At 41.7% G+C, this 19,569-nt stretch overlaps 1 protein-coding gene across 2 annotated transcripts in view; it reads left to right on the top strand.

Annotated features, from left to right (window-relative positions):
• The first annotated feature begins 6,087 nt into the window (after window positions 1–6,087).
• Window positions 6,088–19,569, top strand: part of DCBLD2 (discoidin, CUB and LCCL domain containing 2) — a 42,461-nt gene continuing 28,979 nt past the window's right edge. For both annotated transcript variants that reach the window (XM_058825342.1, XM_058825341.1), the window contains exon 1: window positions 6,088–6,254. In XM_058825342.1, the coding sequence (XP_058681325.1) occupies window positions 6,146–6,254 (109 nt within the window). In that variant the 5' untranslated portion in view covers window positions 6,088–6,145. The remainder of the gene's footprint in view (window positions 6,255–19,569) is intronic.

Genomic DNA, 19,569 nt, shown 5'->3' with positions numbered 1-19,569 from the left:
GGGAACAAGATAATTTAGGGAAGATCCTTAAAGGTGACGATTAGAGGGTCAGGGGCTTTACACTATAGGGGACCCGATGTAACATCTAGAAGAGCCCTTGGTAAACTTTGAAGTGGGACCCTTAAATGAAGAATTAGAATTTTTGAGTAGATACAGGAGCAGATAAGTCCTGTCTCAACAAAGTACTAAGAAGTATAGTATAGTATAGTATAGTATAGTATAGTATAGTATAGTATAGTATAGTATAGTGAAAAACATCTGAAGTTAGACAAAAACAGCTAGGTAGAAAGGATATCCAATAGCACCAAAACTGGCCAGTAATACTTAACTTGTAATAAGTGATGTGAAAGTAAAAGGTACCTTATTGTTGTCTTGTTGTGTGTGTGAGAGTGAGTCACAAGCAAAGTCAGCCTCAACTTCCCGGGCAGGTGGGAAGGGGGCAGTGGAAGTGTGTGTGTGTGACCTGCAAACCAGGCTTGTGTCCCCCGGGTGGGTGGGGGCTGTGACCAAAGTGTGTGTGTGACCTGCAAACCAGACTAGCGTTCCCCAGATGGGTGGGGGGCCGTAGCTGTAAGAGCATGAGTGACACACAGACAGCCTCACAGGTGAATGTGCACCAGAGGCAACCAGAGCCAGGGCCCTTCCAAGAGGCCCAGGGATACTGAGACCTGTGGGCCAACCCCAAGGTGAGGGGAGCCACAGTGATTATCTAGGAATAATGATCCAGTTTGTGTCTTGAGGGTGTGAAGGAATGTGTGAGAATGAATATAGACAAATTAGAATAGAGGTAATGTAGATTGTGCATTATAAGTTTTACCACATGTCCTTAGAGGGAAGTGTATTGTGTAGAAGAATGGTGTAAGAAAAAAAAAAGAAAAAAAAAATTAAGTGTAAGGGGTTGAAAGAAGTATTTAAGCTGTAAGTGAAAGTAAGAAACAGAAGTAAGAGATAAATAGATAACATCTTGAAAAATAGAACAGAAAACCAGTGAATTAAATACACAGAAAAATAGGGAAATAAAAATACTTTGGGAGTTAAGTTAGCTGAGAAATACAACTCCTTGCAAAATACAGAGTATGTAGAAGTTGATGAGAGAAACATGCAAGCTATGGAAAAAAGAGAAATTAACCAATAACATTAAACAGAGAAACTGAGTTTTGATAAAATCATTAAATAGCGGACCATTAATGCCTGTGTTTGAAAGCCCGTTTCAGGTACTCTTCATTACTAACTCGACGGTGCAGACCAAAAGGAAAAGGTTGGACTCACATCACTCTCACCCCCTGGCATTGGACCAGGATTCAACATCAGGTTTTTTTCTCTCTGGCATTGGACCGGACTCCACCCGTTGCTCCTTCTGGCATTGGGCCAGAGTCCCAGTTTTTCCTTCTGGCATTGGGCCAGAGTCCGCACCACTCACCTCCGGGCACTGGATAAGGATTCATCCACATCACAAGTTAATTCACCTGAGTATACTGTGATTTAAAGTTGGCTCTCAGAAGGAAAAGTCAAAAAGACTGAACTGTGTGGGAAAAAATTGGTATCAAGAGTTCTAATGTTTAAAAGGTTTCAAAACTGTTATGTGTAAACTATGTTGGAAAAAAGTTTAAGACTGTAAATAAGTGATTCTGGTTTAAGTTCCCCAATTTAATTCTAAAGACTCCAGGTTAATCCTCTACAGAACACTCCCCTGGGAGGGGGAACCAAAATTGGTAGGGAACAGACCAAGAGAGGTTTAAGCAGAGAAGCGGGTAGAAGGGACTCTAAAGAGCTTGGAAGCTTCTTCTCAGTAAAATTCCCCAAGAGGCAAGGCCGGGTGGGCAGGCTGTGCGAGATGACCCATACCGGACTCTTGGGAAGGGTAGTAATGATGGCTCTGATTGCTGGTGGTGCTCAGGGGAGCCCAGCTGAGCCGTGCAGAGAATGCTACCAACCCCTCTATGAGGAGGAAGTGAGCTCCTTGTCTAGAGTCCACATCAGTTCTAACCCTGATTGTGTTAACCTCTCCCAATTGGTCTTTTATCAGAAAAATAAGAGAGTGTATTGGATAGCATACAATACGGCCACTTTTAGGGAGCCACTCCTAGGAGAGTGCCCTATAGGGGAAGCCTGGTTGTGCTTTGAATGTGATGCTGCTGAAACAAGCTCAGCAGATCTAGTAAAAAGCAAAGAAATGGTGAAAATGGTAAGAAAAATTGTTTCTTACAAGTATTTATATGAGTGTACTGGAAAAGAGATAAACCCCTTTAGAACACATTTCAGGGGAGCTCAAACCCTAGGTTTGATCTCGTCTGGCAGCTGCATTGCTAGAGTGATAAAACCAATTTTCTTATTACCCAAAGAAACTGGATCAAGTTTGGTAGTTCCTATATATAATGATTTGGGAGAAATTAAACAGAACAGGCAAAGTGAAATAGAAATTGATAAAAGCCAAATTCGGATCCCAATATCTATGTTAAACAAAGTTATCCAGCTCCAGGCAGTATTAAAGAATTCAATTATTAGGAACATTTCAAACGAAATAAAAAGGTTAGCATATGTAATGAAGAACAAACTCCTACACTTGATCCCAGTGGGTGGGAGAACCTGAAGATTTTCAAAAAGGATGTATGGGAAAAGGTAGTTTTTCTCACTGTGTGTGTACTTGGAGGATTGCTCTTTTTACTATGCTTATTTATCTGTTTTAGTAGAATAGTACTTGCCGTGCAGACCAACCTGAAGAAACCAAGGAAAGTAACAAGGTTAAGTAACCATGATTACCAAAGTGCACAAGAGATTTATAGTAGATTCAAAACAAAAAATTGTGAGTTGATGCGAGCTTAGAATTTAAGCTCGATCAAAGAAAAAGAGGGGGGACTGTTATGAACAAAAATTCGGTTAATATTTTTTTTGTTAGAAAAAGTTACCACTACTGCTGGGCTGCTGCCTGTGTTATGGTAATTACGGGTCGTTGTCGTTAATGGTTGTTTTTGTATTAGTAAAAGCCCTGGATGGGGTGAGTTAATGGCCCTTCTCCTGAGACAGTAACGGGTGGGGACCTCCCCGAACAGTGAGGAGAAGAGACCTGGAGGGGAGGCATTATGCAAAGTGACTCCCAAGACCAGAATGCTTTGTGGGACCCCCGACTCCAAACTCACGGAGAAACCCCAAAAACAACGAGCCACCTAAGAGTTGAGAGACTGGAGTGATGTCTGCATGTGAGGAGCGGAGTGCTGGGCCTGCAAGAGATGCTGGAAAGCTTCATTGTTCCTCACCCTGTCTTGGAGATCCCCCGGGACAGGTCTGGGAGGGGAGCGAGAGTCGGACCGAACTACCATCTGACGGGGACACCCTGCCCTAAAGGCTCCCACGAGGACCAGATTTCCCCAGCCCTGCCCCTAGAAGACAGAGCTGTGCATATCCTCCTCCTCTGAGTCGCCCTGGGAGAGATGACGGATGCTGCAGACCCGTCGAGCCGCCCAATCCTGAGCTGATCGCTTTTAATAAAGGCATTAAAAAGGAGAAGAAGTCTCCTGGCCCTGTTTATTTCATACATTGCACATGAAATCCATGTATTAAGACAAGTCTTTCAAACCATTGCATTGGTAATCCTTGGGCTCTGTAGATTCTATAAATCTTTGAGTCTTTTGAGGTGTATAACCTTTAATAGTTTATTATTGCTTCTGTCAGGATGGTGGTGCTCCCTTTGCAAAATATGTAAGCTAGGGTCCACAAAAACCATTTGTAGTCAGGGAAAGTAGCTTTGGGATACATTTCTAAGAATGATTAGGCAAATCTGGCCTAAATTTAGAATAGCTAAATCAAGTTCACAAATTACCTTTACAACAGAAGATAACACAGGAGGAAACCTCTCAGGTCCACTAGAACTGTTACTGAATTACATGTAACATGTTCAGATGCTCCTCTTAATGCATGGCACCATTAAGTCATAAATTATTCAAGGAGTGATTTTTCCAGTACACAGCAAATACCACCAATTACTGGTGGTCTTAGGAATGTGATCCCTGTAGTACAGAAAGGATGTTATTGTAGTGATATAACTGCTTCATGTGACCTATGGCATGAACCTCTGTGTCTGGTGAATGGAAGACAAAGCAACATATATAAATTATTTTTGATTCACCTTCCATTATGTGTTGCAGGATGTATTGGTGGCTATTACATCTTACAAGATGACTAAAAAGATCTGTAATACACTTCCTTGACTTGGCTTTCATTGCGGTCTCTTCCCATGTCATTAAAAGGTTTCAAAAAAAGGAAAAATATAAAATGTTCTAAAATGCTCATGTTTCCTAAAAGGCTTATAATTCTCTAATTATATGAGAAGCCACCTTCTAGTAGCTGTGGCACAACTATGGGCCAAACAAAATATGTGTAACAAAATTCTGCTGTTTTTAGTCTGAGCATCCAGATCTGTTCTGGAATCTTCTAAGATTTGGCACAAGTGGTATGGATGTTACGCTCAAGGAAGGAAAGGTAATGCCCTCCATGTTTCTTTGTCAACAGGCTATAATAGCCCTTATATGAAGCCTTAAATAAGCTATAGGCATGCACTTGGACATAGTTAAGTTTTCAGCACCTTAATAAAGAATAGTAATTGTTATGAACAAAAATTCGGTTAATATTTTTTTGTGAGAAAAGGTTACAAAAAGGCAGCCAGATCACTGTCGCTGCCGAAGTTCTGCGTGTTTTGTTATTGTAATCACGGGTCGTTGTCGTTGATGGTTGTTTTTGTATTAGTAAAAGCCCTGGCTGGGGCGAGTTCATGGCCCTTCTCCTGAGACTGTAACGGGTGGGGACCTTCCCGAGGCTAAGCTGTACCTTTCTCATGGTGAAGACACCTGAGAAGGTAGGGGGGGGGATTATGCAAAGTGACTCCAAGACCACAATGCAGCATGGGTCCCCCACTGCATGGAGAAAACCCCCAAAACAACGAGCCAAATAAGAGTTGGGAGACTGGAGTGATGTCTGGATGTGAGGAGCGGGGCGCTGGGCCTGCGGAGGTGCGGGAAGCCTTCGTCGTTCCTCACCCTGTTCTCGAGATCCCCCGGGCCAGGACTGGGAGGTCTGGAGACCCGGAGCGAGCTAACATCTGACGGGGACATCCCTAAAGGCTCTCACGAGGCCCGAATTCCCCTAGCTCTGCCTCTGGTGGACAGAGCTGCGCATATCCTCCTCCTCTGAGTCGCCCTGGGAGACGACGGGACGCTGCAGACCCGCCGAGCCGCCCAATCCTGAGCTGATCACTTTTAATAAAGGCATTAAAAAAGGAGAAGAAGTCTCCTGGCCCTTGTTTATTTCATAATGTTAAAACAATTACTAAACATAATCAAAATACTTCTTCAAGCAACTCTGTGGATTGGGTAAAACAGGCTCCTGAGACGATTTCCTGCCATTTTGGTGGAGCCAGCACTGGACACTTCTAGCCAGGAACCAATATCTGTGATGTAGAGCTGTTTGGGAGAAGTGGAGAACAATTTCGTCCTAAAGTCCTACAGTGCAACAGCTGGAAAGCTCTCCAATCACACTGGTGTGTGCTCAAAAGCTGGGGGACAAGGGCTAAAGCTGCAATGCCTCACAGCCAAGCCCTCCCACATCTAGAGCTGAATTCACGTTAGCGTGTGGAGCACTATGATTATCCTTTCACAACAGCAATACTCGTGTTTCCAAGGGCTTTTATTTGAGTTTTCCCCAGATATTTTGTCTTAATCTCTACTTCTAGAAGGGAAAAAAGCTCAAAAAAGTGAAATATTCGTAGCCAGCTCGCAGAGGAGGTCGGATGTGGAACAGAGCAGGAATTCAGGCGCTGGGTCCCTGGGACTCGGTCTGGGGCCGTAAGCCCCGCGTAACCGGCCCGGGAGGGCGCGGTTCAGGGCGGGAGCGGAAGGGGCCCCACGCTCGGCGGGGCCACGCCGCTGCCGCCGCCGCCGCCGCCGCCTGGGGCTCCGCCGCGCCTGGGCCCGGCCGTGCGGGGCGGAGGGGGCGGCAGGAAGCGGGGCGGTCCCGTGCGCCCCCGGAAGCGGTTGGGCGGCCGCAGGGGACGGGCGGGCTGGCGGGAGCGCAGCGCTCAGACGCGGTCCAGCGCGGCCGCCCCGCAGCCCGTGATGCCCTGGGACCGCTGGGCGCGCCGGCCACGCCGCGGGGCATGGTGAGCCCGGGGCGGCCGCTCCCCGCGGGGACCCGGCGGGCGGCCTCGCTGCTCCGCCCCAGCCTCCTCCTTCTGCTGCTGCTGCTGGGCACCGAGGCGCAGAAAGGTGGGTGCGAGCGCGGCGGCGGGCGAGCCCCTCAGCCTTGGCGGCCGGGGGAGGGAAAACCAGTCCTCCGGGGCTCTGCCCCTGGGAGGGGGCGCCTCTCGGCATATGGCTCTTCACGCCGAACCTGTCCCCGGCCTGGCCCACAAAGGACGAGAGAAGAGCCCTGTTTTTAAACAAAAAAACAAAACCAAAACTAAACAAGAAGCATTTTTTTCCTTCCCGCTCCGGCACTGCCACGGGAAGCTGGCGGAAGGAGGGCTTCACCCGGGCGGGGCGTGACCGCGGCTCGGAGGAGAGCTGGGGCTGTGGAGGCAGCTCCGGGCACTGGGGCAGGACAGAGGTTGTGTGGGGTCGGCACGCCCGGCCCGCGGGTGACCCTCTGCAGGCTGTGGAGTGTTCGGTGTGAGCGAGCAGCGGATAAAGGAAAGATTCTGCTTGCTGTGAAAAGAAACTTACGGTCGCCTGAGAATATGCAAAGTATATAGGAGAGAAACGTGTGACAGAGTAGTCGGCGTTGTTGGGTTTTGCTATTTTGGCTTGGTTTTTTTTTTTTTTTTTTTTTTTTTGTTCGGGTTTTTTTGTTTGTTTGGTTTTTTGTTGTTGTTTTGTTGTTTTTTTTTGGTGGGGGTTTTGTGTTTTTTTTGGTGGGTTTGTTTTTTGTTTGGGGGGGTTTGGTTTTTGTTTTTTGTTTTTGTTTTTTTTTTTGTTTGTTTGGTTTTTGTTTGTTTGTTTTAGTTTGGTCACTTCATGGCAGAAGATCAGAGGATGCCACTGTGACTGTCACTTCGATCATGTGCTTGGGACAAAGTGGTGGGAGTGAGTGTTTTAACAGCAACTTGAAACTCACTTCTGGGTTTGGGAAGATCAGGTTTGTGGTTGTCAATTCCACTTGATTCTTGCACTGGTCTTGCATCGTTTCAGAAATGGATCTCCTCAGAAACTGTTTTGGCACATAACTTTTTCTTTCTATCTCAGAGATGGAAATATGGTTGAATTTCAGAAATGCTGCATTTAAATGCACAAAGAAAATAGGAACTATATGCACTTTATTGTTTATGCATCTAAATTAAACATTTAGTTAATTAAAATTAATTAATTGAATGGGAGAAGCTCAGTGTTGCATCCATGGAGCAAGGTAGTTGTGTGGACCTTTTCCTCTTATTTCCAGATGATTGCGTTTATGTTCCTATACACCTACAAAACAAATGCTAATAAGCATTTGACACAGCTGAGTTTGTTTTCCTGTAATTTATAATGGAGCTGGAGAAGACCCATTTGCTTTTGAGAGGAAATTGGACTTTTTTAATCGCCTGTCTTTTGAAGGTAGCTGCTGGATGAGACAAGCAGCAGCAAGGTGTTCGTTCATTGTGTAGGAGCATCATGCTTGTGCTGACCTGACACTTGTGGGACCTTTTGGTAAGCAGACTGAGTTTGTTATTCTAGGAGAAGACTGAAATAGCTGTAGGGGTAGGGAAGAGTCATAATTTATGTGCAGATGATTGAATCAAACTGGCTCACTGATTAGTCAGGGATGTGTTAGAGGGGGTGGGACCATGCAGCAAGGAAAGGAGCTTGCGAGGACAGCAGGCTTTTAGGTATGTGTCAGACTTCATCTTTCTGTACTTCGGGTAACTGCTGAAGAGCTTCAAGTTGCAGTGTTAATGCTTAAAGTTAGCTCAGAAGTTTCACTTTTGAGTAGGAGGGGAACCTTTCTATTGACAAGCCTCATTTTATTTGCTAGCAAAAGCAGAGCTTGTTGTAAGGTGGGGGACTCTGGTATTGTTGAATTCAATGCTTCAATATGAGAAACTGCTAGAGTTTCTAAGAAGGGTTCTGCTGGTGAGGGACTGTTTCCTTGCCAAAATATTTTCATTTATCTTATTCTACAGAAGGTTGGAGAGCCCATGTCCTGTATCTCTAAATACTGGCATAATTCCAATTTGGGTAAGGAATCCCATATAGAAATGAAGCTGCTGTCTAGCTCTTGAAGGTCTGCACAAAGTTACTACTCAATTCGGGCATTAAATATATGATCAGGCTTCTAAGAGAATATCTTGATTGACAATGAAAGTAACCAAGTATTGGGAAATTCCACAATTAAAGTTGCTTTTAGGCTCTTTTATAAAAGTACAGTGAGTGATACTATGTAGGAACCTAGCTTCATTCATTACCTTAGCAAGGCTGATCCTCTGTTACTAAGTAATTGTTCATTTTCTTTTCTACTGTTCAGCAGCTCCAAGCATCACATTAGACATGGTATTTAAATCTTTTTCTGAAGATAGTGTTTTCATTTCTCACATGCTTTTCTGTAGAGCACCTTTCTGGTGTGAACTGATTTAAAAATAGCATTATTTTGGTCAACAAGAGACTTGTTTTTAATATTGGGTCAAATGGTGCTCCTCTCCTTCCAGACAGCAGCAAACTGAGAAATGAAAAAGTGCAGGTATTGCTGTGGTGCATATATGTTTTTCACACTAGCCCACTGTATTATCTTGTAGGATTCAAGTGAAATTTTTTCAGTCTATCATTAAAATCATTATTTATGTAATTCAGAATTCCTCATTCAAGGACTTGAACTTGAGTGTGTTGCTATCTTCGAAAACTGAGCATTTTGTATTAGCTCTAACACCTTCAAAAGTGCCTTGTGCTGCATTTCATAATCTTGTACCTTGGGGACTGTCTAGCTGATGGCTGTGCAAGTCAGCTCTTGTGATTTTTGAAACAGTTGTGTAGTGATTCTAGATTCTGGTTGCAAGGAAATTGATATTTGAAAAGTACTTAGAGCATTTTTTTTGTTTTTCTTGTAATTAAGCAGGTGTGAATGAAAGCAAGTCAGCACATAAGCTTGCTGCTCTTTGTGGATTGAATTCTGAGAAAGTGTTCTTAGCAGATGTTTAGGTCTTGACATAAATTTGGTATGGTCTGTTCATTAACCTTTTTTTTAATTTAGAAAAACACAGCTAGAGGAGGAATGGTTGCTTAGCTTTCATCAAAGTAGAAGTTGAATAAGGTGTCAGTAATTCTGAAGATATGAAGCTTGTAGGGTCTGTAGAGTAAGAACTTGGTTACCACACAAATTAGTTTGGTACCCATCTGTTGGGATTCCAAGTGGATACCAATGTACCTATATTATGGGAAAAAATGCCTAAAGTTAGAAAGGGCCTTTTATTCTGAAGCTGATTCCCTAGTGGCTTGAAGCAGATTTATTTACTGTTTTGGGTTTTTTTTTAATTAGCATCGAATGCTTGTTTTTGAATGAGATTCATATATTTTGTTCTAAACAATCAACAGCCCATCAGGGTGTTGTTATATTCTCAAGCTTTGTTGAAGAAAGTGCAAAGAACTGATTCACCACTGTAGCTTAAAAATATTTGCTGCGGTGTAGCAGAGAAAAAGAATTTCTGAATGTCTGGTGCTGAGTTACCATCATCTGAAAACTGAATTGGAAGAATTAATGTCCCTGTGCACATTGAAATGGTTTTCCATGGCCTTGTGTTCAGGGACTCAGCCACAGTATTTGTGGATCATTTGTGTTTTCCTTGTTTCTCATCAGTTCCTTGGTGTGTTCTCCTCTCCACAGCGTTCCTGGTCTCACCTCTGCTTGTCCCTCCCATAGGGAATAGGCAGTGGTGGTTTGGGCTGTGGCCAGTCCAGAACTGGGCAGGTGCTGATCCGTCAGCTGTAGTTTGGGGAGAAGCAATCGGGCAAAGAGAAGATGGCTCTAGCTGCATATCCAGCGGCTGAGCAAGATGGAGGGAGACTGCAGCTTCTCCCTCAGGGTCCTGGAAGAGATGATCTCCTGCTATGCCAGGTGCTGATGAGAGTTCCAGCTGCTGGGGCAGCCCATTGCAGGTGTGTCTTTTTCTGCTGCAGAGAGCTCTGGGCATGTGAATACAAAGCACTGCGACACGGCTGTCTGTCACATGAGCGATTGCCATGTGCTGCCAAGCACACAAGTGCCAGTTTCAATTCTTGCTAAATTAGATTGGGTGGTGTCTCACTACTCTTTGTATATGTTGTCCTTGGCTGGGCTCATCTGGAAGAAAGGGAGTCACAGCCAAACCCAAAAGGAATTATTTTGATTAAAAAGACCCTCAGATCTTTGCATGACAGATTTATTGTCCCTCAAATTAACATCAGATTAAGTGTTTTATGAGGAGGAGGGCAGTGCTCTAATGAACTGTTTCACTTTTTTAACGGGACAGTTTTACTTAAGAGTGCAAAATGTTTTGAAGATGCAGTTGTGCAGCCTGAGGATTCAGGGATTGGTACCATTTAGGCAGGACTGCTGAGCCAAATCCCTTTCATCCCTGTGTTGAGAAGTATGGAAGAATTTTTTCAAGACCAGGGCTCAAAGTTACAGTAGGTTTTTTCAGGTTTTCTGATGCTCTTTTTTAACTTCCCAGCATTGCACTTTGAAGATGGATTTAGAGAGGAGGAACAGTGCTGTAAAGAATTTTGTGGGGGAATGCTCTTCCTGAAGGGAAGTAAGCCGGTACTGGAAGTATAGACCTAACAAGAGTGGATATTCTTTGCTCTTGAAAACAAGAATCTCCGTAACATTATTTTTCCCCCTCCAGTTAATGAGCCTTATTTGAAGTGGGTGTGGGAATCTGGTGGGCAAAATGTGCACCCATGTGTTCTGCAGAGCATCTTTTTTGGGAGGGTGCCTCTCAGTACTGTCTTGGTTCAGCCCAGCTCATCTGCAAGCCTGTTGAGGTCGTGCTAGCCTAGTTACTGTAAAGAATGCAGGAATCACCCTTTTGTGTAAGTACCCTTTGTAGCTCTCATGCTCAGGAGAACGTTCTGCAGTTTGGATATAAGCAGTACAGTGCATGTTGATTTTATATATATAACTATATGTCTGTGGCTATAAAAATCAAGCATCTGAGCTGGTGTTAAAAAAGCAGTGTAAGTGTTCTTTCAGAAGCTTGTATGCTGTTACTGTCTCAAGGTAGTGACCTTCTAGCAAATTATTTTCCTGCTACTGTATGGAGATATTCAGCTTTCAAGGTTTTCAGGAGTGTTTTCTTACCTTATTAATATAACAGAAAAATAGATATCTTATTTCTCTGCAATTCTGCCAGCCTGCTTTATGCTGTGGGAAATGATGCATTAGGTTTTTAATGCGATCACTGCTGCTCTGTGTAGTTTAAGTCATCAACTGGTTAAGGGCTGCCTTGAATGCATCAGCTTTTATAGGGCAGATAGTCAGCAGTTCAAATGCAATCCTTGTTGGAATTGCTGCTCTGCATATTGTGAAATGTTTCTATATTGGTTATTTTATTCATATTTTGAAAGGCATTAAAAAAACCTGTTGTTTGTCACCCCCTCTTTTATAACTGCACCCTATGCTTTGGGAAAACCTGGAATTTGTTTTGTAATCAAAGTATTTCCTTCCCTCCTGCATTTTCTGACTGAGTTGCTGTTAGATTAATTTCTCTAAATCAAATATTATGGAACATTCAGCATCCTTTCATTTAAAACAGTGTAGTTGAAACCACTGTCCAAGCACAGAGTGTGGATTTGTGACTAAACTGAAGTTCAGAGAGGTGGAGAGGGAGAGCAGAAGTAATACTGATGTAGAAGGCCATGTGGTAACTTATTATTAAGATAGAATTTTCAGTCCTGGGGTTTTTTTATACAGAATGGTGGATTGTTATCTGTGAAGCTTGTTCATTAATGCAGTAATGAAATACCAAATTTTGCTAAACAGCATCCTTTGCCATCCATTACTGGAGGCAAACAGCTTGAGTTGTGCTATTTGTAGTCGGTTTGAGCTTGTTGCTTTATAACTGAACACTTTGTTATTTGAAACAAAAAATATACCTGAAAATTTGATAGTGACTTAACCTTTGGACCACAGAATAAGACAGATTTTGAAAATGGTTTCTGGTTGATGGATTTTTTTTGTCTAGTGCATGAAAAAAAAAATCAAAAACCTGAACACCTGCCCTTGAATGGGTAAAAAGCGTTTAACCTATGCTTTCTTTTCTAGCATGTAACTTCTGGTGTTTCCCTGCATGACCTCTTAGTTTCATTTGGTGAAGAGTTGAAAGAGGATAACATTTCTCTATGGTTACTAACTCTGCAAAAATTAAATTAAAGCAGATAGTTTGTACTTGTTTAGATATCCCACTATTTCAATCAATTGGATCATAGAATTGTAACACAGTCAGTTGGTACTGCTTATGGCATTTGCATGCTTCCTGTTGGCATTTCTTCAAAATCTCTGTGTTTGGAGTTTTCGCTTCTGTTTGGGTTATATGCTTTTTTTCTCTGTCAATATCAAAAATAATTTTCATTGAGTTAGTAGTCTGTACGGTTGAACCAGCACAGCTGGTGGATACTGGTGAAGCTCAGTGATTAGTTGTCTCTTTGATTTTGGTGTGTTTAGTTGCATCCTGAAAATCAAGCATATAAGTGTTCATCTTTGTAGTAAGTGACAACTCATATTTTGTTGCAAGTTTGCAGTGAGACTGATTTGAGGTGACCTCTCTAGCTGTAAAACAACTGGAATATGTTTGCAGTAGCCATGTGAAATGCAAGTCCACGAACCATTAGAAGTGCAAGGATTCTTAGCAGCCTTTGGCAGTTGCTTCTAAAAAAGTACATTCTTTAGAAGAAAAAGGATTGCTGGAAGTAGAAAATGTGTAAACGAGGGCTGACTGTGTACATGTCAGGCATGCTTGTTTTTGGTGTTTGCTGATGTGAGGAGGATGCATTGGCCTGGTCACTGTCTCTGTACAAGAGATGTTGCGCATTGTGACTCAGGTAATCATTATTTCCCTACAGTTAATTGACTGCTGATATTAATATATATATATACTCTTTTATATTCTCTATCTTAAGATATATGTAAATATACTCTGTTCTCAGTACCTTACTGAAAATGCTAACTTCTGTCCTGTGAGTATCCAACGCCTCTTGCTTTTGAGTGGTGTCACAGTTAGGAGGTCCCAGTTCTGCACCATGGCTGCGATGGTTGTGTACATTGCTATCACATTAGTCAATGTTGTGGAAGCCAAACCAAGTTGGTGAGCTCAGTTGTGTCATTCCTAGCAATACCAGTAGATGTGTTTTTAAGAATGTCTTAGAAGCAGATAGGGTGGGGATGGGGGGTTGTTTTTGTATTTTATTTGTTTTCTTCTCCAGGTGTTTAAAGCATGGTAGCTTTAGAAATAGTTAAAAAGTCTTTTTTAGGATGCCTTTGCTCAAGCTTGAAAACTTTCTGGAAAGAAATTTAAAGCAACTTCCTGAATTCCCCTTCGTTAGAATAGTGACTAGCCAAATTTAAGTACTCAAGGTGTACAAGAAATCAAACTTTCAAGGGCCTTTCTGCGCTTCATTACATTATGAAACCATCATTGTGCAAAATTACTTATAAATTAGGATCACGCAGGCTCAGACTTGATGCTTTTTTCTTTTTGAGAGTGTCTAGAGGTTTTTTATTTGTGTAGTTCTTCAATGCTTCTTTTTCTTTTTTAATATTTCTCTGGCATTTTCTTTATGCCATAGTTTCTCTTTCATTGGCAAAAATGTATTAGAGTGGTTTTGTTAAGTATTAAAGAAAAAAACCAAAGGTTTTTTATTTTCTATGTGGGAATATTTGATTTTGTTAACACTTTTCATTGTTCAGTAAAAGTTTTAAATTAGTGTATAATGTTTTAACATTCTTCATTATGTGAAAACTCAATTCAACAAATCACAGGGGACTGCCTTATTAACCACATTCCATAGATCATGCATCGTTTATAGGCTGAAAAGTGGAAATAAAATCAATGGTCAGACAATCTATATGCTTTATTAAGCACTCCCTTTTCCACTTCACTTCTTCACTAGTTAATCCCCCCTCTAAATCTCCCTCCCAGATGTTCAAGTTTTCTAAATATACTTTTAGCTCAAGGAAGAGGTTTTATTATCTAGGATTGGAATATTATCCATCCGAATGACAATTCTTTCCAGCTACTCATCTTTGGCTTGTCAGTCTTGCAGGAATTTGATGGATTGTGCATGAGGTCACGTGGATTCTCTTAAATTTTTTTCCCCAAAATGGTTTTACTGATGGAACCACTTGTTTAAAGCAACCCCTCTCATTTTCTTGTTTCCTTACTTTAATTGCTGTCAGAGGTAATAATATGATGCATCTTTGTGAATACTGCTAATGGTGGAAGAGGGAACTTGAAAAGCTTGACATGCTTCTGAGAATGGTTGTGAGCAGATAGTTCTTCTGTCATGTTTTCTAAACAGGAGAATGGTGTAAACGCTTCCCAGAGTGATGCTGTCAGTCATCACACTAGTACTGTTTATTGTGACCTGGCATTTAATCAAGATTTGTGTATACATATTCTGTAAAATTATTCCAGATGTGCAAGAGGATAATTAACTTTCATCCCTAAGTACCCTTCTCTCCTCCTCCTCAGCGATCCATTTGTGATTTTCCTAAACTTAGATCAGGCCATCATAAGACCTAAATGTTGCTTAACTGCGAAGAGGAAATCTTTTCAGGTCTCTTAATTGCAAATTCTTGCAGTTTGGGGTAGAAGGAGTACCTGTTTCAGTGCCAGTTGCTGCTTTCGATGTTGAAGGATAACAATGAACTATTTTAGCAGTTGTGCCACATCTCTGTTTAGTTTTACCCTGATATAAAATTAAAAATGCAAAAATAGAATGTGTAAAGTGTTTTAATTAGACTTGGCAACACAAGCCACTTGTATAGCTACTTGCATGTAAACATGGAGGTTTTTCTGGAGAGAAACCTTACAGGAATGAGGCAGGTGGAAGATCCTCAGGATCTTGAGTGGAAAGAAGAATTAGTGGTGCAGTTTTGCATGGTTACTCCTCAGAGTTCAGAGCTTTAGCCTTTGAAAGGATAGTGCACTACAGAGCTATAGCATGTATGCTGAGTATGTTGTGCATGTATGGTTGCCTTCAGGACCACACAGGGTTTCACAGCTAGCAGCTGCTGCATCTTCAGCAGGACTGTAGCCAGTTAAAGCCCATATCTGGTTATTTTAACTTGGCTCCAGAATGGTTAAAATATGAAGAAAAACATCTTGCCTTGTTCAATGTGGTGCAAAGAAGCCACTGGTGCTCAATTTTTCTTTTGCAAATCTGTGAGTTTTGTGATAAACCAAGAAGCCTTAAACCAAACTGTCTGTTAAATTCTATTTTTATGGCAATTGTGTACACGTATCAAAATACATCTCATTATCACAAGGGTAGAAAGAGGAATGCATTAAATTGAATTTTTTGAACACTTTTATACTAAGTTTAGTGATGATCATTTTTTGTCTTTTTCCTAAATATATTTGAAAATTTAAAAATAAAGCGTTTCCATTACTTTATATCTTCATTTTTAAAGAGATGTTTTTAAAGAGAAGTTCTCCAGTCCTCCTACATATAGCATCATTTCCTTCTTGCTAGGAAGAAGGTACAGCAAAGCTGATGTGTGGAGAGCCTGGTTCAAGCATGGCTTAAAGAAAGAGGCCATGAAAATATACAGCTGATGGAGGGGTAAAAGGCAGCTGTGAGGCAGCAGTTCCCAGGCTTGATTTTGTGAATAACTAGGTTCTCAGGCACCTTTTCTATAAACAGCAGGATTCTCAGACAGTCTTCTCATAACAGTCCTTGGCTGCTCTGGGAACAGATATGAAGGTTTTGAGAACTTTTCATATCACAGTGAGAACACTAATTTTGGTTTCAATAAACAACCACGGGTATTGTAAACAAAAGGAGGGGTTAGAGTTTTCTCTGTAACCTATCGTGAGCTTGGATTTTGCAATATGCATGAAGTTAATTAACACTATTATAAAAGATGACTGATTTGATCAATGAATCGGAGTCGATGCTGATCAACAACAAGATGGGTCGTCTCCCTTCGCTTTCAACACTGATGGAGAAGTATAAAGTTCACAGACAGTTTTTACTGACTGAGTTTTCACATACTGACCTCCTACATGCTCTCACTATACTTCTAATGATAAATTTGGCACTTAAAAATTCAAATTTTCTGCTATCTCCTAGTTCATCATCTTGTTAATCAGTAATACATAATGCTTATTTTATTGGTTGTATTCATAGAGGGTCAGAAGTGCAGCAACATCTTTGTTTTAATGGAATATCTACAGGGCAAAGTTAGGAATGAAGTGCCTTTTAGAACAGATTGTGTATTAAACTTTATGATGCTAGAATGACGCCAAGTCATTCAAAATGGGGAAACTCCAAATAGTCCCCGCTGTAATTTTGAAATTAGATTAGAAAATTAATGTTAGAAATCAAGATGATACTGTATGCCACCTACACCAGGAGAAGGAGCTGCTGGTGCAGCTGGATGTGGATTGGGACTGTTTCATCAGTTGGATGACAACCTTTAAAGAGGGTTAGAAATATATATAAAGTCTTTCTTCTTTTTTTTTTTTTTTTTTTTTTTTGTTCAGGTACCCAAACCAGGAGCTTCCTCCTTGACAGCTTCTGTTGATTCCATGGTACCAAAAACTATTTTTACCTGTGGCTGCTGCTGTTTCTTCCCTCTCCCTACCTTGCATCCCCTGCGTTGCTCAGGCTCCGCTGGCTGGTAGGCAATGCCCATCCTTGACCCAGCCAAGGGCAGCTGGGATGGGAACCTGGGCTGCAGCCCAACAGGGGTACAGTGAGCACTAGCAGAGAGTGAGGCAGGGGAGGGGCAGCTGCTCCCCAGAGGCAAGATGGTGCTGCCACCATGGATCTGCAGGTTAGGCTATGCGGTCTCATTTATGAACTGGAAAAGGAAGTGGGAAGTGTTGAGTGTAGTGTTAATTTAGCATGTGAATTATTAGTATGATTGGACAATATTTTTGCCTCTTAGTTGACATATGTGAGGCTTGTGAAATTTCATGTGGTCCTAGTGTGGGGAGGAGTTTGAAGACGTTCCAGAAGGTTTGAAGCCCATCCTGACCATGACCATTGCTTATTGTCATAGTGTTTTTTGCATGACCGTCTGTGTGTTATTTTTTCATTTATTCATCATCTGTTTCTGTTTTGTAGCACTTAAAGCACTGAAGCACAGCAGTGTTTATTTTTAAGAATGTGTTGGTGCAGATTGTAAAGTAAATGCTGTGTCTTGGGAAGTGGGCGACCTGTATGTGCCAGCCAAACAAAGACACAGAGCATGAGTTGTCATTGTGAATCAGCCTAGCCAGCAGATCAGAGGGGCTTCTGCATCATGTACCACTGAGCACACAGTCCTCTCTCAGACTTCTCATGTAAATCACTTTTTGCTGTGCCTAGCCTGTCCTTGTAGGCTCCTTTTGCCAGCATACTATTTAAGCAAGTCATACCTGTCCCTGGCATCTTACTCACATAGTTTCCATAGCGTCAGTAAGTGAAAGTCTTGCAGCACAGTCTTACACAGCTGATGTCCCTACTGTTCTTTTAGTAGTTGTCAGTTTAGTTAGTACATCACAGCACAGGAAACACATATCTTACCTGCTCTGACAACTTAATAATTTTAGATCATTATTTTAAAATGGTATTATATTTTGGATGCTAAATTTAGGATTCCTAAGTGTTACACTTTTGTGTAAAATTCGGTGGCTGAAAGCTAAGACTGGAGTTCCAGAGAGGATGATTGTAAAGCTGGTTGTACAGATTAAAATAATAAAGTGCTAATTATCACTAGCCCAGCACGTGGCCTGTATTGTAAATAAAAACAGTGAAATTTTGTTGTAATGACATATTAAATTTTGTAATTTTGCTGTAAAAACAAGAATCAGCCTCTGTCTCCTCTCACCCTCTCCTGTCACCCCACTGAGCTGCCAACATTTTAAAAAACAAAATGCTTACTGTGCTTTTGTCCTGTTTCTGTCTTTTCCCATAATTTCATTAACTGTCTAAGGGTGCCCCACAGCAGATAAATCAATCCAAGCTGGGGGAGTCATAATTCCACCTGTCGTCCACTTCTTGCCCTGCCATTGGCAGTGGCACCAAGAGCTGCCTCCTCAGAGAGCTGTGTTGATGCAATCCAGCACTGTGTGGTGGCAGTGGGTTGGGGGACACTCTGCAGCCAGCTTGTTCCTCGAGCCATGTTCCAGTGCACCACTCTGGTGTGACTGCTCTTCTCAGGGTTGGGATGGTTTCTACCTCTCTGGTCGGTGTTCAAGATTGTTTAAAATGCAAGCATGGGTTGGCAGTGCTGATGAAAGAAGCAGTTGCTGGTGTTCCCCTACTGTCTTACCCCTCTGTCAAGGAAGGCACTGCTGCATATGCATACTCAAATAAATTTGGGGAGTGCTCTCGGTTAAAACCAACAGCTATTTTTATGCCAAGTCCCTGCTCTGGTTGGTCAGGTGGTTTCGTAAATGTTGCCTCCATTACCAGGAAGGGTGTGAGAGCATGTGGCCAAAAGTGAGAGGTAGACAAGGCTTGCTTTTGTCTGTGGTTGTGCTAATTTAAAGTGCTTTCTAGTGTTTATTGAGCTATGGCCTTGCTTGTGACAGTGTGGGCTATTTTATGTTGTGAAACGTCTGTAATGGAATGAAAGTCCCAAACCAGTGTGTTACTGAGGAAAGCAAATGGCATTAAGATCAAAGTGGACTGTGTGCTTCCTGGCTTGGTAAGAAAATTAATTCTGACAGTGGAACAGTTTGCTTCCTGAAAAACATCACTCTGTGGAATTTGGTGGAAACAGCAGTGAGTTTGGAGGATGCAAATAAGGGCATTTGAAAATACTTGAAAAAGCTATTTAGACTTTGATGTCTCTGTGATTTAATTCCTCAGTGTTTCTTATTCATGGAACTCTTTTGTCTCTGTGTAAACTTTCTTGCCCACACTGAGAAAAGCAAAAAGCATGTGTATGTCTTTTAGTGGTACGCTGAGAAAAAGTAAGGAAATGCAGAGCACAGGAGCTGAACAGAACAGGGGAAATTATAGTAATGCATTGAATCAGAAAGAGTTGTGTATTTGAAGTTAAAATGAATGTTTTAAAATACCCTTTTTTGCTTACATCACTCTTATAGATTTGGTTCTACATTTGTTTAGTTAAACTTTCAATTACATCCAATATTTAGTCTCAAACATACAGAAAATAATAGCTTATATATGTAAAATCTTCTCAGGAAACCCCCTGGTTAAATTGAGTCTGTTCAAAAGCTAGTGCCATGTGTTAAAATTGAGATTGGTGTTTTGATATGCATCGGCTATTCTTTATAGGTTATAATATTGAACTGTCTAATGTCTTTATCATTCACTCTTCTCCAAGTAAAGAAAGGAAAAGTGTTCACTGGTCTAAAAAATTATTTTAAACATGTTTTGGTAGTGAGAAGTTTAGTGGTCACTA

Source organism: Ammospiza caudacuta, chromosome 2 (assembly GCF_027887145.1).
Source record: "Ammospiza caudacuta isolate bAmmCau1 chromosome 2, bAmmCau1.pri, whole genome shotgun sequence".
NCBI classification, from domain to species: Eukaryota; Metazoa; Chordata; class Aves; order Passeriformes; family Passerellidae; genus Ammospiza; species Ammospiza caudacuta.
Note: the sequence above shows the minus strand (reverse complement) of the source record. Positions and strands in the feature narration are given on the sequence as shown.